The 26,184-nt window shown below is 37.4% G+C and overlaps 1 protein-coding gene across 1 annotated transcript in view; it reads right to left on the bottom strand.

The window, feature by feature from the left end:
• Nucleotides 1-1,641: 1,641 nt before the first annotated feature.
• Nucleotides 1,642-26,184, bottom strand: part of ZNF280C (zinc finger protein 280C) — a 58,120-nt gene continuing 33,577 nt past the window's right edge. The window contains exons 11-20 of the mRNA XM_040266620.1: nt 25,043-25,200; nt 24,267-24,367; nt 23,348-23,494; nt 16,719-16,850; nt 12,409-12,728; nt 11,883-12,023; nt 7,487-7,549; nt 3,805-3,923; nt 3,329-3,365; nt 1,642-3,203 (exon numbers count right to left, since the gene is read on the bottom strand). Coding sequence (XP_040122554.1) covers nt 3,188-3,203; nt 3,329-3,365; nt 3,805-3,923; nt 7,487-7,549; nt 11,883-12,023; nt 12,409-12,728; nt 16,719-16,850; nt 23,348-23,494; nt 24,267-24,367; nt 25,043-25,200 — 1,234 coding nt within the window. The 3' untranslated portion in view covers nt 1,642-3,187. The remainder of the gene's footprint in view (nt 3,204-3,328; nt 3,366-3,804; nt 3,924-7,486; nt 7,550-11,882; nt 12,024-12,408; nt 12,729-16,718; nt 16,851-23,347; nt 23,495-24,266; nt 24,368-25,042; nt 25,201-26,184) is intronic.

Genomic DNA, 26,184 nt, shown 5'->3' with positions numbered 1-26,184 from the left:
GACCCAGCGGCTGCAACTGGGACCCTTTTGTCCCTGGTGTCCTCCTGACACGGACAACTGGCCAGAGTGCCCCAACCAGTAAGGAACAAGAGTATTGACCTCTCCCCCCTTCCCTCTCCTTAACCCTTCCTATCCTTCCGTTTTTCTAGTCCCCTGGTCCTGGACGCAGGAATCTGGTCAAAGGGCCCTCAACCTGAGCTGAGAACTGGAGACTGATCACCTCCTGGCAGAGAACTCGAATTCTGGTTCTGGTCTGGTCTGATTTCTGGTAGGGCCGAGTTCCAGTCCTCCCTTCTCTGGAGGCCCAGGGAAGTCCCGTAATGCCTGGTATCTGTAGGTAGCAGGAGACGTCTGTAAGGCCACCCCTTTTGCCTCCCTCTCCCGCCTCCTCCCCTTCTTTCAACCTGGCTTCCTTTCCTCCCTTGAAATCTTTGATGTTAGTACTTAGATCTGAAGTTGTGTGTCTCTATAGGAGGTTTTCTGAGAGACTGTATTCTTGTATTTAAAGGCTTCCCTGGTGGAGCCGAAGTTAAGGCGTCTTACTGCAATGTGGGAGACCTGGGTTCGATCCCTGGGTCGGGAAGATCTCCTGGAGAAGGAAATGGCAACTCACTTCAGTATTCTTGCCTAGAGAATCGCATGGATGGAGAGGCTTGGCGGGGTACAGTCCATGGGTCACAAACAGTCGGATACGACTGAGTGACTTCAGTTTCACTTTCCCAGATGTATGTTGAAACCTAATCCCCAGTTGTGATGGTATTGGAGGTGAGGCCTCATTAGGTAATTAGGTCTAGAGGGTAGAGCCCACATCAATCAGATTAATGCCCTTGTAATTGAGGCCCTAGAGAACTCTTGTCCTTTCCACCACGTGAGGACATGGCAAGACAACTGTCTATGAACCAGGAAGGGGTCCTCAACGGACTGAATCTGCCAGCACCTTGTTCACTGACTTCCAACCTCTAGAATGAGAAATAAATTTCTATTGTTTACAAGACATCCAGTCTATGGTATTCCATTATAGCAGCTCAAAGTTTCAAAGCACATTTCAAGAAGTTCCAATGTTTAGAGGGAAAAAGAAAACTCACTCATGATTGAGTCAAACTACTTCTCAGCCTGTCCACCTTCATGGTTATTAAAATTATAAAGGGTCTCCTGCCAGTCTTCAAACTTCTAAAAATTAAGCAAGTATACATGGATGGATGATAGATGTGTGTGGGTGCTTGTGTGTGGCTCTTTGCAACCCCATGGACTGTTGCCCACACCCCACCATGCTCCTCTGTCCATGGGATTCTCCAGGCAAGAATACTGGAGTGGGTTGTTTCCTTTTCCAGGGGGTCTTCCCAACCCAGGAATTGAAACTGCCCATCCTGCACTGGCAGGTGGCTTCCTTACCACTGAGCTATCTGGGAATCCCTAAAGCATACCTAGTGAGCTTTTAACTGTGCTAAAAGAAAAACTACAAGACAGATTAAATACAGTGCTCAGTCTAGGCCAAGTAATCAGGCTTCCACATAAAAAGCAAAGAAATGGTCCTAGATGTATGGAGATCTACAGCTTTTATTCAAAGTGCTTTATTAGAAAATAATTTCAGAGGCACTTTCACAATACAAATTTTATTAAAAAAATAAGTAACATCAAAACTGTTCAGCAAATCTATATTCAATGTAACCAAAATAAACAAACACCAAATTAAAAAATATACATCTATATATATATATGGGCAAGAAACAAGTGCATTTTTTGGTCCCAATATTTTCTGAATATATTATCTTTATCCAAAGGAATTACACTAATGGCTAAGAAGATAATATGCATTAGATATACAGAAATGCAATGTTAAAACTCATTTTAAGGTCTGTAGGGAGTGTTCTTTGCCAATTCTTCATGCCTTTGAACCCACAATCACTAAGATAACGATAGATCCAAGATAGACAGTGGATGTAATAAGGTCTAGTGGTCTGAATAATTACAAAATTAAGAAGCTGCCACTAGGTAGCTACATAAAATTTCTAGGGAATTTAAAGGATTTTTTTGAGTTATTAACAAAAGAAAATGAATACAAAACAAGTTTTAAAGAGAAGAAAGAAAAGAGGATATAACAAAACAGACATTAATAAATTTGCCAAGGACAACATAAAACAAACATAACAAAATTAAATTGGAGTAAAAAAAATAAAAAAAATTGAATAGTAGTATTGCTGAATGCATCTAATACTGGAAAAAACTTTAAACAACAGTAAACTAACTGATTTTGGAACTGTTAACTTCAGAAACTTCAAGAACATGAAAGTAAAAGTAACCTTGGTTCCCTATATAACCAGTTTTTATATTCCCTGGACTGCATGCACACTGAGAAAGATAAAAGGGCAGCAGCCAGAATGATCCAACTTCAACTTGGATGTTGAAGCATTGATCTGATGCACTGTTCTTGGTTAGAATTGACCCATGAGCTTAAGATCAAGAATCAAAGCCCCCAGTAGAAAGTTGTGCTCTATTTGGTGGGCCTTGAGGTCACCTCTGGCCAAATTAGCATCAGTCTTATAGGAGGCCAGTCATGAAGGAAGGGACTCTCCCTAAGATTTGATTTCTTAAGGCCAAAATCTAGAGGAGGTCTCACAGTCAAATAATTCACATTCCTTGGAAAGAGAGGACAGGCATCAGACGTGTCCATCGAAAGGGGACACGGACCAGGAATACCCTGGACTTTATTTGAAATTTCTGTGTTGCTTCTGCATCTGAAAAATATGAAAAATAGAACAATGACAGACAAGGAATGAAGAAAAAGAACTATCTGACCTAAAAATGTAATTTCCTAAGAAACCAGAAAAAACAGACAAAAAAGATGAACAGTCACATCATTTGGAATGCAGTATTCTGAAAGCAAGTATAGCGGAGAAAAACACAAATTATTTTAAGCAAAGCAAGAGAAGACCATAGCAACAAAAGTTATTTCTGAAGAGAGCCAACAGGAAAAAAGCTCATGTTAAGGTATGTTAACCTGACATAAAGATAAGGTACAATAAGATTCTAGTGCTATCCGACAGCTGAAAAGAACTGAATAACGACAACTAGTGTCATGAACTTGGCTGTTTAATTGATTTTGTATGAGAAAACATTTCAGAACTTTGAACTTAGGAAACTCCAACTTGTCTTGCACCATGCTGCACGAGCTCCATAGAGCAGGAATCTATTTCAACAAGAGGCTTTAAAAACAAAAACAAAAACAAAGAACTTTAATATTTTTCATTTCTATTAGTGATACATTCAATAAATGCAATAGTGCTAAAATCCATCAAAGAAAAATGCACTGAATGAATATTAAACTTACGCAGAAGTGGGTTCAAAAGCTGAGGTACTTTCAGGAACTGAAATTAGAAAGAATTTTACATTTAAAATAGAATATATGAGGAATGAGAAAGGGAAAGGAAGGGAAAGGATAAATTAGGAGTTTGGGATTAGCAAATATAAACTACCATATACAAAATAGATAAAGAACATGGTTCCAACTGTATAGCACTGGGAACTATATTTAATATCTTGCAATAAACTGTAATGAAAAGAATCTCTCTATATATAAGTAAATCAGTGTGTTGTACACCAAGACTAATATAATATAACACTGTAAATCAACTATACTTCAATATAAAACAAAATGTTTTTAAAGAATGTATGAGGAATGAAACTATTATTTTAATATGTAAGAGCCTGTACTGTGGTTGATCAGAACCACCTAGAATAAATATCAGAATAAATAATATAGAATAAATATCAGAAATCTAAAGTAACACAATTATATACACGTACCATTCTCCATTATAACTTGGCAAGTGTGAGTTTTACGTTGACTTAAGTGTTTAGCCATAAGATCCAGACCCGAAGAATCAACCAGGAAATCACATTTAAGGCACACTAGAGTAATGCCCCTATGAAAAAAAAAATAAGAGAAAGAAAAGGTTGTCTTTAAAAAAAAAAACAAAACACAAATTCAATTATTATTTTTCCACATAATAACTTTTTTTTGTGTGTGTTGTGACCATTTCCAAATTTTGTTATATAAGCTGTATATACATGAAATGGCATGTCTCTAGAATATGGCATCGCCATGTCTAAATTATGCAAACATTTAGTGCTCTATATGCTGTTCCCTCTCCTCGATGTTGTTTAGTCGCTCAGTTGTGTCCAACTCTTTGCAACCCTATGGACTGTAGCCTGCCAGGCTCCTCTGTCCATAGGATTTCCCAGGCAAGAGTACTGGAGTGGGTTGTCATTTCCTTCTCCAGTTCCCTCTCTTGTGGTTCCTAAAAGTTATGAGTGAAGAGAGAACTAAAATCCAGTCTGGACTCCACTAACAACTTGTGTAACTTGTGCAAGGCATGATCTTTCTCTGCCTTTGCCCATCAGCAAAGCAAGATTCATCCAATCAATATACATTTGCTGAGAACCTTCTTTACATACTCTGTACTACTAGTATGGATTTGTGTTACAAATATAAAAGTCAACAAAAAAGGATACTCTGTGAAGCCTAGAATCTAATGTCCTATTTAAATGATGATAAAACAAGAAATGAGGTCTTAAAAGTAAATTATGTGAACATAAATCATGCAATTATCATTATCAGCTTATTAACAAAGCATAAATATACTTTTGCAGTTTTAAATTTAAATACTTTAACATTAAGTACTTTACCTGTATAAGAAGAAATTCATAGTACAGCTTAGTCTAATTCATCCCTTGCAGCTCTACTCTTAACAGCCTGTTGTATATGTAACACGGAGTTGTCACATCAGAAATGATCTTCATGAAACTAAAGTTGTGTACTTTCCTCTTTACCTGGGAAAAGTCATTCCTCCTGACTGGTCTCCTTAACGATGCCATGCCCCTGACAAAAATGCTCAAAACTGTAGCTATTTCTGACTCTTTTTTCCTTAAGACAGTCACTATTTGAAAAATTTTATAATATTCACTATTAGCAATTTATTGAGCACTTACTCTGTGCAGGCTGAGGGTTTTAGATATATCATCTCACCTATATTGTGTAACAATCCAAAGAGGTAGGTGTTGTAATTTTAACTTTTTTAAATCGAGGGCAGGTTCAGGTTTAGTAACTTAAAAGGTCAGGACCAGGTCTGAAACTGAACCTTTTGATTCTAGAGCCCATCTTCTTTAATGTGGCATGGTACCACTTCAACCAAGATTATCTTATTAAATCAGTCTTAACTACTGCAACAGTCAATCTATGTGCCTCACACGTGGGCTTCCCAGGTGGCTCAGTGGTAAAGAATCTGCTTGGCAAAGCAGGAGACACAGGAGACTCGGGTTTGATCCCTGGGTGGGGAAGATCCATGGAGAAGGGAATGGCAACCCACTCCAGTACTCCTGCCTGGAAAATTCCGTGGACAGAGGAGCCTGGCAGGCCACAGTCCATGGGGCTGTAAAGAGTTGGACACGGACTGAGCGACTAAGCATGCACTTGCCTCGTGTAGCTACAACTCACCTTGTATAGCCCTCCAAATTGATCTTCCTTTAGTACCTTTGATTCTACATGAAGCACCAATGGCTTTCCCAACATCTTCAAATTAAGTCCAAATTCCCTAGGCTTTTTCGAGGATTCCACAATCTGGATCTAAGCTCAAAACTATTCCCAGACTCTGAACTTAGTAGTATGAACTTCATGCTTCATCCAAACTGTACTACTTGTCATTCACTGTGTTTATTATTTGCTTTTTTCCTTTCTTAATTTTCATTCATGCTGTTTTTCCCACTAAAATGCCCCTGTGCCTCTTCTTAAAAGTAGAAACCTCTTTCTCTTCAAATTGTAACTTTCATTGCACTTATTACAAACCTCCGTGTATTAATTTCTGTAGTTACTTATGTTCACATCTTATAAATTGTACATTCCTTGAAGGTTGGTACCAAGCCTACTTCATCACTGTCATCGTCACAGAATTTGCTACCTTGTGTTATACATGATATACAATGAATTTAAAAATGAACACTGCATTTTAATAAAGTAACATAGAAAATCACCAGTTTTCTATTTAAATTTGAGACCCACCCTATGTGAGAAAAAAAAGTCGTACAATTAAATCTAAGAACCAAGCGCACAACTCAGTTTGACAACAGTGAAATAAAAATCAAATTAAATTCTCATCTTTAGAATAAATCCTTTTCATTATAAAAAATGTTTAGTAAATGTTAATATCTAGATAAAGTTTATTGGTATTTCCTAATTCCCTGAATTTAGCAATAGTTTTAAAATTACACTGATGTATTTTTAAAAAATGGAATAAGTTTCTTCTTCCTATGACCTATTATTGGTGTCTCATCTACACACTCCACATGTCACTTTCAATATTAATTTAGTCAATAAATATTCACAAAAGCCTACCACATGCCAGGCCACTACTGAATGCCCAACAAATGTCTGGAATAGCCGAATATCCAAATCATACACATTCTAGTCAGAAGATACAGACAGTAAACAAGAGGGTGAAATATACAATCTACTGAACAGTAAAAGTTGCCATGAAGTAAAAACAAAGCAAGAAAGAGAGATAGTGTTAGGAGTGGGGCTGGGAAAGGATGGTATCTTAAATGGGGTGGTCAAGGAGAGACCTAAAGGAGGCGACAGAGAAGAGCAAATGAGGCAGAAGACATCAAAATATAAGATCCTGAGTCACAGCATCCCCTCTTCTTCTTTTCCACTAACCCAAAGCATTAAGACAAGTGTTGGCTAACCTGATGGTATTAATATAAAGATCTTGACACTGGTATCTCAAATAGCAATAACAAAATAATTAACCAAAGGAAAATGGAGTCAAAAGGAACTAGAATAATGTGAAAAAATGGTCCTTAGTGAATTCTGAGCTAAGTGTGTGTGGTAGCACCAACATTATCGATCCTTTCAGAAATGTTCACAATTCCTGAAAAGTCACTTTGTCAACTATCTTAAAAGTCTTTAAATATTCAAATATTGCTAGAGAGCCTTATTTTTTAATTTTATAATGCACATTCATGCAAGTTTCATCTTAATGCTTAGTATCACTGAAACAAAGTTTGCTGCTGCTGCTAAGTTGCTTCAGTCGTGTCCGACTCTGTGCGACCCCACAGACTCCGCCGTCCCTGGGATTCTCCAGGCAAGAACACTGGAGTGGGTTGCCATTTCCTTCTCCAATGCATGAAAGGGAAAAGGGAAAGTGAAGTCGCTCAGTCGTGTCCGACTCTTCGCGACCCCAGGGACTGCAGCCCACCAGGCTCCTCTGTCCATGGGATTTTCCAGGCAAGAGTACTGGAGTGGGGTGCCATTGCCTTCTCCAGAAACAAAGTTTAGCTGGAGACTATTAGGTAATCCCCTCTTTGATCTAAGGATATAATGAATAGAACTCTATTATGTCCAGTAGCAATTATTTCATTTTCCAAACTAGGCACTCCAGCATCAGGTTACAAAGTTACTATAGAGAGAATTAAAAAAAGATTAATTCCTTACCTGAGAGTTCTAGAACACCTCTTAAACATGCAAAACCGTTTAGCTGGCTGGCTGGCATGAAAGCTAGAAAGACAAGAAAGAAATGAAATTTTATTATACAGTAAGTCATTAATTAATTTTATGACAATTTTTCAAGCCTATACTTAGTTTCCTAGTTTTGAATAAAAGACCACAATTATAAAATTCTATTAGCATCTGTTTAATTCAAGATTTTTATCTTACATTTCATGTTATCATTGTATTTTCTAACATATTTCCCTGAGAATAATCTTAAATGATTATACCTCACTGCTATTAAAAAAAATGAGTTAAACATGCAAAGAGCATCAAATATTTTCACTTAAGAGAACAATTTAAAAGTTATTTGCTAATGATCTATTTTGCTGTAATATAAACTGTTAGAAGTTAATACTTTATAATCTTAGCTTGGGGACCCTGGAAAAAACTGTTTCTTAGGCCAAGTGACATTACCATCAGTAAAAAGAAACACTTAAAGAATCTTCTGCAATTACTGTAAGAGCTTTTAAAGAACATCAATTAAAGGAAGCAGAACTCAACTTAAAACAATACTTCCTCTATGCACAGAAAACCACTAACCAAATTTTGCAGCCGATGCTAACAGCTTCTATACTGCCTTCTAAGTTGATAAGGAAAGCTTTCCTGTATTAGAAAGTCAGGCAGAATTAGCCAGGATCCTTGGTGGCTCAGAAGGCAAAGAATCTGCCTGCTAATGCAGGAGATCTGGGTTCAATCCCCGGGTCGGAAAGATCCCCTGGAGAAGGGAGTGGCTCCCCACCCTAGTATTTTTGCCTGGAGAAGTCCATAGACAGAGGAGCCTGGCAGGCTACAATCCATGGGCTTGCAAAGAGTGGAACATGCCTAAGCGACTTTTCTTTTGGCATAGCACAGTATTACTCAAAGTGTGGTCCATAGGACCAGCAGCATCTGAATCACCTGGGAGCTTATTAGAAATACTGAATACAAAGTCTCAGCTCCCACTCCAGACCTACTGAACTAATCTCTGGTGGTGGTGCCCAGAAATCAGTTTCAGTAAGCTTTTCAGATGATTCTTACACAAACTAATCATCTGAAAAACTTATTGAAACTTTGCTAGCCCTAGCTTGCACTGACAGACCCAAACTAGGCAACACATCAATTCAATGGATATCCTTAGACACATGGTAACTATCCATCAACATATCATGTACACATGGGAAAAGAATACCTATCCCCAAGAAAAAGTCCTCAGAATAGATGCCATGGTGAATACAAAGAACCACTCTCTCAAGTAGGTAAGACACATATTTAATATGAGGCAGAATAGCCGCATAGTACAGAACTCAAAAAAACCATTGATTCCTATGAGGGACCACAGTGATCAGATACTTCACAGAAGGTAAAATGAGAGGGAAGGAGGAGCATGCCAAAGAATAACCAAGAATAAGAAAAAATCACTCTATGGAATATGGGACACACTATACACTGGGGAAGATCAATTATTTTGAGGGGTTGACTTCTGTCTGGTATGGTTACAGAGTTGCTATGGGTTGAGGATAAAGGTGCTCGACCTCTGAGAAAACAAAGCTTTTGTATGTACAGAGCTCAATCTTATGACAAAAATTCCACACTGAGTCAGAGTGAGGGTATCCAATTAGGGGGAGGTACTTGAAATAACCAAGGAAGCAAGGCATGAGTGAAGTAGGGCAAACACAGCCTTACAAAGCCCTTAGAAGAGTGTAAGTGGACAACTTCAGTTCTATATGATCTGAACGATGAGTAAGTGTGCCTGATGATGATGCAGTACAGGCTTGGGGCTCACTAGAAATTAGAAAGTTTATGAAAGAAGCGTAGGGCCAGTTGGGGTATTTTGGGGGTAGAATGGGGCCATAGGTCCCACAAGACAGTTGAGGAGCCTATGGCAAATGGGAGAGGACAGAATGATCCATGAACTTAAGGAACCCTAAAGATAATTTTCAATTTAATATCCTATAAATTCAGGGCAGAATTAAAGCCCTGCTGGAGCAGCCGTGTGTTTGGCACAGAATAAGAGACCAGTGTTCCCCGCCAGCAGTATACTGAGAAGAAGGCTGGCTGGAGTCTGGTTTGGAACAACTGAGGCATAGGTGCAGAACCACTGGAGTAGTTGTGAGGCAGAGTGGTAAATCACAGAAAGACAGATTTTCAGGAAGCCATGATGAACGGTGCCAGATCGAGAGAACACCATAGGCTTCAGAAACTTGCATTGAGACAGACTGAGCCTAAAGGGGAGGGGGTAATAATAGCTTGGATCCTAGACAAGACAAAAATGTTTGACTTATTTGTGTCCTGTAATCTATCAAATAGTTTGAGATGAAGAGTTGGATCTCAGGAAAACTCAGCATTGAAATTGGAGGATTTTACAGTTGAAAGGTAAAATATAAAACTCTCAAGAGTGGTTAAGGTACCAAGAAAAGAAATGCAAAGTGGCAAAATGAGCTGAAGAAAGAAAAGGTAATGAAATGGAGGAGCAAAAAAGAAAAAAAATGTGGTAATCGTTTAGGAGAACTGGCAGAGTTTAAAGAGTGAGCGATCAAAAGCATCAAATACAAGTCATAGAAGAGTAAGAATGAAAAGCAGTAAATACATTTAGTGATTAAGACATGATTGATAATCTTGAAAGGGGCAGCTTGAAGTGATTAAGATGGGGGTGATACTCAAATTACAAAGGGTAAAGAAATGACAACATAAGATAGAAAAGAATACGTTTTACAAATGTTGAAAGTGAAAGGAAGATAAGAAAATATGCAAATTAAAGGCATCTTTCCCTCATACTAAAAAAAACCCTGAAAATATTTGTAGGCAGAAGGAATGTGGTACAGAGGAAAAGATGAAATGAGGGTGCGTAAGATTATGGAGAAAATGGAAGAGATGAGGGGCAAAACTAACTTTGAAAAAGTGGACATGTCTTTTTCTGAGATTAATGTCTGGATGAAGGGGAAAAGATTTGAGGTAGAAAAGGTTAACCTTGGGAAAAATGAAAAAAGATGACCTCTGAGTAATTAGTGGGTAAGATTAACAACTGAGAGACTAGAATAAAATCCTGAAGGTACTGAAAAGCATCTACACAGATGTTGAAGACAAAAACAAGTAAGTATTCTTAAAAGAGAGGACCGCATTAAAATTAAAGTTCATAAATTCAAAGCTGACTAAATCAAGCACAGTCTAGAACTGAGCAAAGAGAAAGATCAAAAAGGGTAAGAGAGTCAAGGATAGCAAGGTAAGCGTGGCTGAAGATGTGAAGGATTCTAGAACAAAAAACAAGATTCACAACAGGTGACTTTGAGGCTGACGTTAACTATAAGATTGGGTTTAGTGACACTGGACTGAAAGGAGGAGCCAAGACTAAAAGTCTAGAAGTAATGAGATTTTAAAATGAATGAATATTGCATATGACAAGGTAACATTGGATGGTGGCATTTTTTAAATGCCTTAGAGGTAGGTGTGAAGTGCTGGCATTAAAGTCAAGGTATGATGAAGTTGGGCTGGGGAATCATCAAGGGGAAAAAAAACAGAGTTAAGTGCTGAAGGCATTAAAAAATGTGGGCAAATCCTTGAAAGTGATAGCTAACTATGACCATAAAGTAACACAGGCAGAATAAAGGTCCTTGACCTTTATTATAAGCTCCAAGAAACCACTTTTATTGGTTTTATCTTATTTCTGACTGAAAATAAATAGACCTACCTCCATTTGAATAATCAACATTTATATCTGAACAATTTTTATTTAGAAAAATCCATACTGAAGGAATAAAGTACTAATAAGATTCAAATGAAAGTAATGTGGGCTTTGAAGTCTTTCTCTAGCATACAGTACATGGTAGGTGCTCAAATAATGTAAAATAATTGATATATGAAAAAGAATTCCAACAGTAATGTCATGACTGGACTATTCCTGCAGTCTCATTTCATCAAATGAATGCAAAGATGGAGGCCTTGAAAAACAAATGGACAGATGGGTTAGAGGGAGAATGAGAGATAAACACAAGAGTGTGAGCATGTGAGCACCGATGATATTCCTAGCATTTCTGACAAAGCTGAAGTCTCTAAAAGAGATTGCTTTGAAGTGGGGAACACTGCACAGCTACATGCACTTATCTGATAAGATATTTTGGAACATTTGAAATTTTATTCACTTTTTGAAAGACTTAGAAAAATAACTTCCCTACCAAACCTATTCTAATTTCATTAGCCTGTTCCTAAAAATTTTGTCCTGCTAATTCATGAGTTATTATGCTGGAAAAGAAGTTCCCTGTTGCTAGATCTTTTTAGATCCTTGATGTGACAAAGTGGCTTTGTTTTAAAAAAACAGATTATCTTGAATGGTAGTTTTGACTGGCCATGTACATGTTTAACTCACCTCAGCATATGATTTACAAAGGCTTTGTTACAGTTTGTGCTGTATTTGCAAAAATCACAGTGCACAAATAATGAAAAGTGGCTTGCAAAATCTTTTATTTTGGTATGACATTCAATGCACGTGTATACTCCCCGACGACACCTTATGGAGACAGAAAAAAATGATAAATATATTGTAAAACCAAAAAATAAGGTAAAGACATTCATGTTTTATTTAATTAAATCTTTAAATAGAGACTTGAAATTTGAAAATCTGCTTTGAAACAATAAGAGTAAAAACTCTAATATCAGTTAAACCAATTCAGCTATCATAAGATATAAGCACAAATTATAAGATTAGTGTAGAAGATGGCAATTATAAAATAAGTACACTAATTCAAGTTCTGTTCAGCACTAGTAAAAAGTATCTTTTTATTATTTTCTTGGCCTTTATGCCAGATAAGTGATTATCTAGTGATATGGTAAGCTATATTAAAATAACCTTGAATATTGAAATAGGAATGTGTATCAAGAATAAAAGATATTACCGTAAGTTCTTCAAAGCTATGCTGATTCTACTCTTCCTGTTGCGCTGCTTCTTTGGCTTGTAAGAGGTTTTCGCTCTGCATTTAGCTGCACCTCTACCTTGCTTACTTGTACTAGGTTTACTTCTAGTGGATGTAGTTGCACGAAACTTTCTAGTCTTATATTCATTTGCATTAGATCTTGGAGAACTTCCAGTAGTTGTAGTTTTAGACTTTGAAGGTGAGACCTGCAGAGAAGTGCTTGCAGAACTACTGGAAGATAGGATACTCTTGGAAGTTGATGGTCCTGAATGAAGAGATCCAATTGAAGCTCGGATAGTGACCTATAAAAATAAAGGTAATATATACTTTAGAAAACTAATCATCACATTAATATTAAAAAAATCACTCTATGCAGAGCGTAATTGGTTTTTGACAAGGGTGCCAAAATAATCCAAGGGGGAAAACAATAGTCTTACCAACATAATAGTGCTAGGACAGCTGGATATCTACCTGCAAAAGAACCAATTTGGACCCTACCTCATATTAAATACAAAAATTAATCCAAAATGTATCAAAGACCAGATTGTAACAGGTAAAACTGCAGAACTCTTAGAAGACAACATAGGAGTAAATCTTCATGACCTTGGGTTAGGCAATGCTTTCTTAAGGTATGATACTAACAGCACAAGAAACCAAAGAAAGAACAGATAAATGGACTTCATAAAAATGAAAACTTTTGTACTTCAAAGGACACTGTTAAGAAAGTGAAAATATGACCACAGAATGAGAGAAAATATTTGCAAATCATATCTCTAATAAGGGACATGTATACAGCATAACTTACAACTCAATAAAAAACAACCCAATTAACAAATGGGCAAATGATCTGAATAGGTATTTCTTCAAAGAAAATATACATATGAAACAAGCATGCAAAAAGATGCTCAACATCATTGGTTAGTAAGGAAATGGAAATCAAAACTCCAGTAATACATTACTTTAGACCAACTAAATGGCTATAATGAAAAAGACTGGTAGCAACATGTGCTGACAGGATGTGGAGAAATTTCAGCCTTCATATATTGCTGGTGGGAATGTGCAAAATGGTACAGTAGCTTTGGAAAAGTTTGGCAGTTCTTTAAAATGTTAAACATAAGAATTATTATATAACCCTTAGGTGTTCCACTCCTAGCAATTTCACTCAAGGGAAATGTCCATACAAAAATTTGCACATGAAATTTCCTGACAGCATTATTCATTGTAGTCAAAAAATAGAGACAAACCGAATGCTCCCCAACTGATGAGTGAATAAAAAAAATACGGCATATTCATACAATTGAATAATATTCAGCCATAAAGGTATTGAATAATATTCAGCCATAAAGGTACTGATAAGTACTAATACAGCCTTAAAAGAGAATGAAGCACTGATACAAGGTACAGGATGAACCTGAGAAACATTATACTAAATGAAAGAAATAAGCCATAAAGGACCATATATTGTAGATATTATGATTCCATTTATATGAAATGTACAGAACAGGAAAATTCATAGGGACAGAAAACAGGTTAAAGTTTGTCTGTTGTTGTTGAGGGGAAATTGGGAGTGACTGGATATGTGGTGATGTTTTCACAACTCTGTGAATATGCTAAAAACCAATGAATTGTATACTTTAAATGGGTAAATTGTATGCATGGTATTACATGCTAATAAAGTTGTTACGGGGGGGGGGGGAGCACTGCCATACAAAAAGTTAAATATCTAAGTATAAACTACAATCAAAGAAGTCTCCCATTTATTCTAAATTTTTGTTGTTCAGTCACTGAATCATGTTTGACTCTTTGCAATCCCATGGACTGCAGCATGCCAGGCTTCCCTGTCCTTCACTTATCTCCTGGAGTTTGCCCAAACTCATGTCCAGTGATTCGATGCCGCCATTCAACCATCTCCTCTGTAGCCCCCTTCTCCTGCCCTCAAGCCTTCCCAGCATCAGTCTTTTCCAATCAGTCAGCTCTTATTCTATAGTCACACGAATTAAATGAAATTCACCTCAGTATTTACTTACTATTGTAATACTGGTTTTGTATTGAATGTTAACAGATATTTTAATAGGTCAAAAGAGCTCATCCTATGGCTATTTTATGTTCTGATATAACTGAATAGCTGGAGGTCAAATTTTAAATCTCAAATCCTGAGATAAATCTGGAAAGGCCTGCATTACTCCTTGGTAACTATAAAACAGATCTTCAGAATCACTATGTCACACTGGAAATATGTAATATTGTACATCAATTATACTTCAATTAAAAAAAAGTACCTACACCCCTCTAAAAACAAATGAACAGATCTCCAATAAATGTGACCTGCTCTCTCTGGGAGTTCATCAAGCAGGATTTATGGTTCCAAAGGTTACTGTGGCGGTTACAGCAATTCATCATACAGCATGGAGAGTTTAATTAATACTTACAATTTTCTTAGAGGGAGCTAATAAAAAATTTATCATTTAATATTCAGAAAAATAAATGTTTGATTATACCCATTTGGTTAATAGTGAAAAACAGTTACCTATTAACATTTTCTTTAATAACTTGATACTACTGCCATGTACTTAAGGAACAGCAAATGAGAAAGGCCTATGAAATACTTGTGGCTTAGTATCATACAAAAGGCGCTGAAATAGGAGTCAAAAAACCTGAGGTTAACTTTCAATACCACCTCTTCCAAGCCATGTGACCTTGAGTAAGTAACTTATACTAAGCCTCATCTGTAATATGGGAATAATACCTGCCTTCTCTACCTCATTGGTTTGTTACAGGGATTAAGTAATAGAATGAAAAAGCACACTGAAAACGTAATTCTGAAGTGCTAACAAGTGGGGCACTGAAGAATTGATGCTTTTGAACTGTAGTGTTGAAGAAGACTCTTCAGAGTCCCTTGGACAGCAAGGAGAGCCAACCAAGGAGAGCCAACCAGTCAATCATAAAGGAAATCAGTCCTAAACATTCACTGGAAGGACTGATGCTGAAGCTCCAATACTTTGGCCACCTGATGTGAAGAACTGCCTCATTGGAAAAGACCCTAATGCTGGGAAAGACTGAAGGCTGGAGAAGGGGAGAAGGGGACAACAGAGGATGAGATGATTGGATAGCATCACTGACTTGATGAACATGAGTTTGAGCAAGCTCCAGGAGTTGGTGATGGCCAGGGAGGCCTGGCATGCTGTAGTCCATGGGGTCGAAAAAACTCGTACACTACTGAGTGATCGAACTGAACAAAACACTTAAGGGAAGATATGAGAAAGGACTGCACTGCTTATACTATTAGAACTCTGCATGTCTTCTTCCAGCATGGAATGAATGGCCTATAGGGAAAGATACTGGATAGCTTCTCTCGCTCTAGAGCTTCAGAGCACTGCTTTCCATTATTTTAATGAACTCAAATAGCAGACATACATTCAAAGGTTAGTACTCAAAATACGTGTTTGGGAATTATTTCACTTTGGATTATGTATCTCTCCACTGGAGCAAACAGTCAAAAGCTGACTTCATACGGGGAGGGAGGAGGGAGGAGGGTTCAGGATGGGGAACACGTGTATACCTGTGGCGGATTCATGTTGATGTATGGCAAAACCAGTAGAATATTGTAAAAGTAATCAGCCTCCAATTAAAATAAATAAATGTGAAAAAAGAAGTGAGAGAAAACAGATATACATAAGGCAAATAGGGAAAATGAAATTTGTAGTCAGATGTATGTTTGCTCACTTAACAGCAATGTTAATCAAGAGAACTTGCTTCTCTAAGAGTAGTTTCAGTAATACTAACTTCAACAAACCATGACATTCAAGGCATTATAACAGATGTTGGAGACACAAAGATAAATTAAACATGATTCCTCACCAGCTGAAGCAGACATATTGAAACAACACATTGACTCAGTCTACAGTTAATCTAGTTGCACTCACTACAAATGAATGTGCTCCAGTATAGCACATTTCAATCAATTCAAAAAACAATGGGCCAAAAATTTTCTTTCTAAGCATAAGAATGATTAAACCCAAAAAAAATTTTGATGACAACCAGAAGTCAATTTTTAATATTATAAGGGGTTTATTTCTATTGTCATATAATGGCAGAATACAACCTATTTAAAATTCACTTTTTTGGGGATGCAGACAGAGAACAGAATTTCGGACATGGGAGAAAGAAGAGGGTGGGACAAAAGGAGAGCGCAGCATCTGTGGTTGATGTATGGCAGAAACCAACACAATATTGTAAAGCAATTAAACATTATAAAAAAAGAATACCACCAGGGGAAAAAAAACACAACTCACTTTTGTCCCAGGAGGCAATCCCTCTAGCTCTTTAGGCTTTATAAATGTCCGATGTTCCAGCTTGTGAACCAGTTTCTCCTTGTAAGTCAAAAATTGTAGTCTGCACTGTGTACAACGATGAATTCCTTTCTTCTGTTTACAGAAAATATTAGAAATATTAGAAATAATTTCTACCATCACAAATCCCGGGATCAGAAATTGCTCTTAATTCTAAGGGCTTAAAAATTTTAAAGCCAGAATTTTACCACATCGTATCATAAATAATACATTAGTATTTGGGTTTCAATGTATTTATCATACAGGTAATCAGTATGATAATTATATCAATTAGATTACAGTGGGACAAGTCCTATGCTATTTGTAGTTATGAGTTTATTTAAATACAAATGTGAAGTATAAACTATTCAAACATGATATGTGAAAATGAGCTAGCTATATTTATTTTTGAAAAGATCAATAATGTTGAACCATAATGTTGAACCTTCTAAAATTAAGCAAATTTAACCAGGTAACTCCCAAAAGAGTTACGTTATAGAAATGGTTGTATAAAGCAATGTCTGTCCAACAGAACTTTAAGTGATGATGTTTTATAGCTGCACTATCTGAAGTGGTATCCACTGCCACATGTGGTTGTTAAGCACTTGAAATGTGGCAAGTGCAACAGAGAATGGAGTTTTACATTTTATTAAATTTTAATTTTAAACCAATTTAAATAGACACATGTGGCTAGTGATATTGGACAGCATGGCTATAGAAGCATAAATCAGAACAACTGATCTGAATCTACTATTTGAGAACTCCTTGACCATGTTCCTTTTCAAAGCTGGTCCTTTTATTTTACCAATAGGAAACAGGACCCAAGAGATGTAAGACACTTGCTCATAGCTACTTAGTGGTTTTTCTACTACATATTAGCAACTGCAATTTTTATGCACATGCACTTGTCCATTAAAAGATGCATTTTATAAAAGAATGTTTTCTCCAAAAGTGTTTCCACAGGCTCATCATTTCCACTTAAAACACAAGTAACCATTTAAGAAAATCCAATGAGATCATGTATATGAAAATAGACATTACTGGTACATGTATATGAAAATAGACATTACTGGTACATAACAGGCATTGAAAATAGACATTACTGGTACATAACAGGCATTGGAGAAATACAAATTCATTACTAAGTTCAAAGCAGTATATAACTATAATGTATTTGTATTACTGTTTTGGTTTCATCTTATTTAGAAGTAATGTTAATTGGATCGTATCACAGGTACAGCCCAACATAAATTCACCTGTATGTGCTCGAGAGGGGAGAAAGGGGAAAAAAAAAGAAGCGGATAGCAAGACAACATGATAAAAAATTGCTCATATATAGCTGCCAGAAATCTCTTCTCTGGTTGTACTTATATCTCATCTAATTTCATGATTTCAAATAACATTCATCCAACTGCCTACTCAACATCACTATTTGATATCTAGCATGCATTTCATTCACATGAACAAAATTAAACTCCATTCACATGAACAAAATTAAACTCCAGGTTTTCCCCCATCCACCCTGCAAAAAATCTGTTCCTTCCCTAGTCTCTCCAATATCTCAATATATAGGAACGTCACTCTTGCAGCTGCTCAGGATGAAAATTGGTCACTCAACTCTCTCATGCCCCACACCCACCCCACTTATAAAACCATAGTCTTTCCACTTTTCATCACCTCCTACCACTGCCACCAGATCAGTCCAAGTCACTCACCTGGACTCTCATGGCAGTCTCCTACCTGCTCCTGGTTTCTACTCTTTTCTCCCAACAATCTCTTTTCTCCACGGCTGCCGGAATCATCTCTCATGTGCTTAAACACTCTAATGGCTTTCCGCAACACTCCCAAATCCTGACTGTGGCTTCCAAGGACCTACAATATCTTCCCCACATTCTGTTGCTACAAAACTCATTTCCTACTACTCTTTCTCTCACTTGTTTACCATGTGCCAGACACACTGGCCTCCTTGTTGCTCCTTGAACATCTAGATATATGCTCACGTCACTGCCGACTGGTTCCTCTGCCTGCAACATACACTTCCAGGTGGCCACATGGCTTACTCCCTTATTTCCTCTGGAGAGACTTCTTTGACCACCCCATATATACATTTAAAAGAAACAACCACCTGGAAACTGCTCTTTCACCTCTTAAGCCCTGGCATTCCCTCGCCTCCTGTATTTCCTTCCTATGGTATGTATCACGTGCTTGAATACACATACATTCAGACATAATACGCATCCTCATTCTGTCTCTCTCCCTCGCCATAATGCAAATTTCAGAAGGCACAAACTGTTTTGCTCACTTCAGTCCGTGGCATATATTAGGCACTAAATAAATATCTGTTAAATAAACAGTGAGGCAGGCAGCAAGAGAATGACAGTACATATGAGAAGCAGGCACAATTAAACTAGTTTGAAATATCTGCCATTCCATTCATTGAGCATTTGCCTAGAGCCCTGAGGACATTAATTGACAATTCCCTTAGTTGGACTCAAGTCTTTCATCTCTCTTGTTACATGCATGCTTGTGATGTGCTAATGATAATACAGTACATTTGAAAAATAACATGATATTCAAAAAATGGTGACCTATCCCAAGGAATAGAGAAAAAACTGTATTGAACTTTTTGACAAACATATTGTCTGGGTGATCTGAGGGTCTTCAAGGCTAATTCTGACTATCTGTAATTTGCCTTTAGATCTAATGCCTTTAGATCTAATGCCAGTAAAGAATGACTCTGCAGTAAAGTTTGGGAAATAGGTCAATTTTTGCCTCTGTCCATGGGATTTTCCAGGCAATAGTACTGGAGTGGATTGTCATTTCCTTCTCCAGCGGATCTTCCTGACCCAGGGATCAAACCCGGGTCTCCCGCATTGTAGACAGACGCTTTACCATCTGAGCCACCAGGGAAGTCCATTAGAGAATCTGACATTGGGCAAATTAACTTACTCTCTGTAAAGCTTTGTTTCCTTTTATGTAAAATGGAAATGATTACATACCTGCTTCATAAAGTGGTTGAGGATTAAACAAGATAATCCAAGTAAAAGCACTAGTGACTGTCACACAGCAAGTGATATATGTTAACTGCTTGTTATTACTATAAAGGTCTAATGAGGCTATTAAACACAAATGAAATCGTTCATTATTTCTTAAAAGTTGCACAAACTATTGCTAGCTCTAAAATCACTCAATACATAACATTATTTTAAGGAAAAGTTACAACCAAAGTCTTCAAAAAGAACAAAATGACCCACATTTATATAAAGAATTCAACAATTCTTGTTGTCTAAAATTGCCCTAATAGCATCTTAATAGCATCTTAATTACAACCTTATAAACTTGCTCAGCTTTAATGCTCAGCTTTAATTTTCAAGTCTTTCATGAACAATTATACAAACTGCAAATACTTTGAAGGATGTCTGATGACCCTTCTTATTAATATTCTTTCCTCTATTGACTGGTGACTGCTGACCACCTACCTGGTAGGTACACCAAACAAATGGGCACCTGTGCTGTGTCAGTACTCCCTGGTTTGATGACTCAGTAGAAGGACTTATACGGCTTAAAAGTTGTTATACTCAGCTATGATTTATTACAGTGACAGGATTATTACAGTGACAGGATACAGAACAGGATTAATACAGGAAAAAAGTGTATGAGGTGAAATCTGGTGGATAACTGATACCAGTTTCCAAGTGCCCTCTCCCAATGGAGTTGCACAGGACACGTTTATCAATCCCCCAGCAACCAATTGTAGTAACAAGTGTGACATTTTTAGGGTTTTCTTTTGTCTTCTAAGGAAGATATTTTGAGTCTAAAAGTCCAGGTTTTTTATGAACTTCAGTCATCAAAATCTTCAGAATCCCGGAAGAAAAGCAGGAATTCACCACAATCATATTCTTGCACAAATGATCTAGAAAAGCTGGTACAACATGGCTCAAGGTTTCAGGCATGTAAAACACATCAGTTAATAACAAAGGCTCAGTTTCCAGGAGTTAGCCAAGGGCCAGTTATACAAGTAGGCCCTAGCCAAGGGCCAGTTATACAAGTAGGCCCTTCTGAAAATGTGCATGATTTGAGCAACTCAGACTTGCTCGGTTAACACTTTCCTATTTATGTGGCAAGTTAAGACACACAACTCACACTACGAAGACTGATTACAGATCAGGTTAAACCACTTGGGAGACATAGTCCACATAGCAAGCCCATCCATCTCTGTACCTTTCTACCTCACTCTGGAGCTTAGTAAAGCACAAGAAAGAGTATATCTCTTTGTTGTTGAGTCTCTAAGTTGTTTTTGACTCCTTGAGACCCCATGGACTGCAGCACCCCAGGCTTTTGTGTCCTTCACTATCTCCCAGAATATGCTTAAACTCAAGTTCATTGAGTCTTTTCACAAGCTTTACTCAAGAGATGTTAAAATGTATTGTGCAAATAAGGATTTAATGGTTAAAATAAGTTTTGGAAATAATATATACCATATTCTTTGCTTGAAAATTTTTGATCTTTTAAGTATTTTTTAGCATGTGAAAAGCTCTGAAAAACTATTAAAAATAAAAAGCTATTTTGTAAGTTCAGCCATTACTGAATTTCTTTTTCCAGGAACAATTTAGAGTAGACCATCTATCTACTTGAGTAGACCATCTATCTACTTGATATCTGATGGAACACTGCTGAGGAAACTTGAATAGAAAGATCTTGCTATAGGTTTGTAACAGTATTGGGATATATGTGTATATTCCATTATTTTAATTATTATTTGTGTGACAGTGTAACTGCCATTTGTCTGGGGTTCACTTTTGGTTTCTCTTTTTTGGATATTTATTTTAATCTAACTTAATGCCATAACAAAGCACCTGTTGTAACACTGTTCCTGGCCAGTGATCCAGCCCTGAGCCTTTGGAGTGGGAGCACTGACTCCAAGACCCTATACAACCAGAGAACTCCTAACCCTAGGGAGTATCAAGTAGTGAGAACTCACTCACACAAAGTAACCCACTTGAATGCAAGACCTGGAATCACCCAACCACCAGTCACACCCAGTGTAGGACACCTTATCCAAATAGCAAATAACAGTGAAATGACATACCAGGACCAAAAAAAAAGCAAAACAAAACAACAAAGGTGATCCTGAATGTATTTGGATACTCTATTGTTATGATTTTCTTCCAATTAACACCTATAAGTTGATTTCATGATCATCTAATCACTGGAACGAAAGCAACATTAGCACAAGTGCTGAAAAAAAATGGCCATGGATAATGCATTTTTGATAATAAGAAAATGTGATGAACTAATCAGTGAGAAGACAAAACTTGATTATATAATCAGATTCAGTAAATTCACTGACTTTAGCAAATATGTGACTGCTCTTTCAAAGACTTAAGACCTAAGAATAGGCTCACTGTTTTATGTGGGCTGAAAACTTTAATAATTAAAGAAAAGATAGTCTAATTGCATCAGGAAAACTACCAACAAGCATAAAATGAAAATTTAAGGGAAAGGAGCAAGCACTAGCACCAATATCCCAGAAAGCACCAATATCCCAGAAATTACCAAACATAAGTGTTCAAAGTCATCCAAGAAACAAGTTACAACCTAAACACAGTTCTTTGTCATAGTTCACATCTACAATGTGTCACTGCTGTTTCCTTTGTCACTGGCTGCTACAAGAGATCATTCTGGATCTCTGATGACAACCACATGTCTTCTCATAATTAAAAATGGGTTAGAAAGTGGAAATAAAGTTTGAAAAGAGGAAAACAAAAGACAGGCAAGAATACTGGAGTGGGTTGCTATGCCCTCCTCCAGGGGATCTTCCCAACCCAGGGATCGAACCCAGGTCTCCCACATTGCAGATAGGGATCGAACCCCGGTCTCCCACATTGCAGATGGTGTCTTTACCATCTGAGCAACCAGGGAAACCCGTGATCTTGATTAACTACCTTTTTTTTTTCCATGTTAGATGGATGGAAGTGCCTCCACTGTATGATTTTTTTTTCCTTTTCAATGTTTTTAATTTGGAACTCATGATTACCTTTAAGATCATTCCTATTCTAACCATTCTTAAACCCTTGAAATATTCATCTTTCCTCTTCCCCTCCACTTTAGGCTGCTTACTTCTACTTAGCTTTTATAAATTTCACTAATAGTGAGCCTCATCACCACCAGGAAGCAGACAAGGAAAAGTAGAAGCTTCACAAGTATTTCACAAGTATTTCAGCATAAATTGTAAATTAATTGTTAATTAATTGTGTTATTTGGAACAACTTTGCTTTCCTTCTGTTTCCCTGGTGGCTCAGACGGTGAAGAATCTTCTTGCAATTCAGGAGACCTGAGTTTGATCCTTGGGTTGGGAAGATTCCCTGGCGAAGGGCATGGCTACCCACTCCACTGTTCTTGCCGGGAGAATCCCATGGACAGAGGAGCCTGGCAGCCTCTATAGTTCATGGGGTCGCAAAGAGTTGGACACCTGAGCAACTATCACTTTCACTTGCTTTCCTTCTAGAACAAATCTAGCCAATGTTCTAAGCTTTAGGTATGTAAGCTTTTCACTAAGGCAAAATGAACAAATGAGAACTGCTGCCTCTTACCTGATGCTTCATGTAATGATTCATGTAGGGAATTGCCATCCTACTAACTTTGAGGCAAAATGGACACAGCAAGTTCTTAGTATTTTCATGGGATGCTCTAAAATGACCTTCTACATCAGAAAATGATGATGATCTATACTGGCAAACCTAGAAATATAAAGAAGAGTTAATTTAACTTGAAAAATTATAAATGATATGCAATTATATAAAAGTAAGAACAATAACTCATTTGTTTAGAGTAATATGTACTACAAATTCAGCTCTGCTGCTTATACAACCACGGATCCTGATACTGCCAGTAATACAGGTGATTTCTGAAACAGAAAAAGTCTTGCAAAGCTTAGGGATATATTTCTAAACATCCATAGCTTCCCTCCTTTTCAAATCTACTATCCCCCAGCTTGACTTGAATTTTCAAGCTCTGATACCCCTGATCTATAAAGGTTTTCCTGTTACATGAAATGGAGCATTGTCTTCTTTGGATTTTAAATGGCATACACGTATAACAGGCAATTTATCTTGCTATCTTATTGGGAACTGCTTCGAATTTTGGAAAAATTCCAGCCTAAAAGCCTTTACTTGAGTTCCTCATAACTGACAGTAATTCCTATTTCTCTATCATGTCTATAGTCTTCCCTACAGGGTAAGAAAGCCTATTTGTTCATCTTTCTCCAGCAGGGCTTTTTGTCTGCCTAGTACAGGGGTCAGCAAACTATGGCCGAAAGATCGAAAGATCATATCCAACCCACCACCACACATACATGGGTTAAACCGAGTTTCAAATACTAAAGAGGTTCTTCAAGAGGTTCTTCATTTTGGTAACTCATTTTTATTTAAACGGTTTAAACAAATCAAAAGAACAGTACTATTTCATGAAAATTAAACAAATACCTAGATACACAAGAAAATGTCTGTGTACCTGGCAAATATATGGCATTTCACCAGGTTTATGAGTGTCCTTCATATGTTGCAGAAGAATATGTTCAGTTTCAAATGATAATTCACAGATTTTACAAATAGCTGAAAGTGGAAAAACACACATTACACCATTTTAAAGATGTATATAAATCAAAGATTCAATTTGTACATCCATACAACAAATAATAGTGGTGTTGACGGTGGTTCCAACAATTTTATAGTTGTTTACTTTGTGATGCTGTTCTAAGGACTTTTACTTATTATTAGTTTGCTTTATTCTCATACCATCACTGAGAGCAGTACTGTTAACCTTATCCCCTTTTGTCAGATAAGGGACCTGAGGCCCAGAAAGATTAAGTAACTTGCCTGTCATCTCACAGACAATTTAAGAAGCAGAGATCTGAATTCAAGCTAAGTTCAGACTCTGTGATTTCAACTATTGCAATAGGCAGTTACTTTTCTTATTAGAGTATAAATGAAAACCATATTTCATATACCACCTATTTCATATTGCAGACTAGGGGATCTGAGTTTTCTAATTTGCCACCTATGTAGAATGCATGAGTTATGCGAAGGATATGACAAGCAGGATTTCAACTTCAGTAAGTAATAATTGAAAGCTTTATACAAGTTAAAATATGGTTTGAAGCTTTCCCCAAATTACCAAATCTATTTCTTATTCTTCTTATTATTTTCCCATCAGAATTCTTCAGGATGCCTGATAGGTTAGCTAATCAAAATCATTCATGTTCAAAAGTTTGATAGACTGTGACTTACTGGAAAACTCAAGGGGAGTGTGTGTGCTCTCAATGTGGCACTGCAGCTGGAACGGCGTCGGGTATTGACGGTAGCAGTGCTGGCAGGTGGTGTGGTTTTCCCAACTCTCAGTGTTCTGCTTCTCAAGTTCCAAGTGATGCTTCATGTGGTTCATAAACCTACACGATAGTCAACAGGTGCAGATATTCAAATGTAGAACCAAAGACAAATCTTACAAATAACTATCTGAACTTACATGTTACAAATGCAGGTGCATTACTCAAAATAACACCTCCAAAGCCATCAATCTTCTTGATTTTTTTTCCACACTTGCAATTAAAATTATTTCCTTTTACAACTCAGAATTCCAAAAGCTTTCCAATGTCACATTTTGTTTTTTGATATAATGCTTTAGCAGTTCAATCAAGAGAGATCACATATGATTTAGCTCTTCCTTGAAGCTGGAACTCAAGCAATTTGTTTTCTCTAGAGCTGCTGGGTGTTTTCTACCCTTTATAACATCTGACTCTGACCTGTTAATTTGTAAGGGACCTTGGTTTTTGATCTCCCAGTTCCATTCCACTGATTTGTGAGAGGCTCTCCTGGACTGCAGTCCCTTCAGCTTGGCCATGGTGGGTTTGCTTCGGAGCCTGATACCACCGCTTTCACAGCCATCCTGTCGTTTCTACTGGTAAACTGCAGGGACTCGCTCATATTTACCATGAGCTAGTAATAACTTGTACTTGTTTCTGGTGGGCCACACCATAAGTTGGGGAGGGACAGAGCTCTCAGGTGGCCCCCCGATTATCCTTCCAGCCTCGTAATAAGACCTTCCTTTGGAAGATGTCAGAGGGCTCTGTGGACTCACTTCAGGGCTCTGTGGACTCACTTCGAGTCCTCTCAAAAAGTGTGCACTTCAAGTATCACTTTCATTAACTGCATCAGTAAACAGTTTGCAGCTTTTAGTTTTTAAATAACCCCCTGAAACTCCAATACTTTGGCCACCTCATGCAAAGAGTTGACTCACTGGAAAAGACCCTGATGCTGGGAGGGATTGGGGGCAGGAGGTAAAGGGGATGACAGAGGTAAAGGGGATGACAGAGGATGAGATGGCTGGATGGCATCACTGACTCGATGAGCGTGAGTCTGAGTGAACTCCAGGA

The sequence above is a fragment of the Oryx dammah genome, unplaced genomic scaffold (genome assembly GCF_014754425.2).
Source record: "Oryx dammah isolate SB20612 unplaced genomic scaffold, SCBI_Odam_1.1 HiC_scaffold_23, whole genome shotgun sequence".
In the NCBI taxonomy this organism is placed as follows: domain Eukaryota; kingdom Metazoa; phylum Chordata; class Mammalia; order Artiodactyla; family Bovidae; genus Oryx; species Oryx dammah.
Note: the sequence above shows the minus strand (reverse complement) of the source record. Positions and strands in the feature narration are given on the sequence as shown.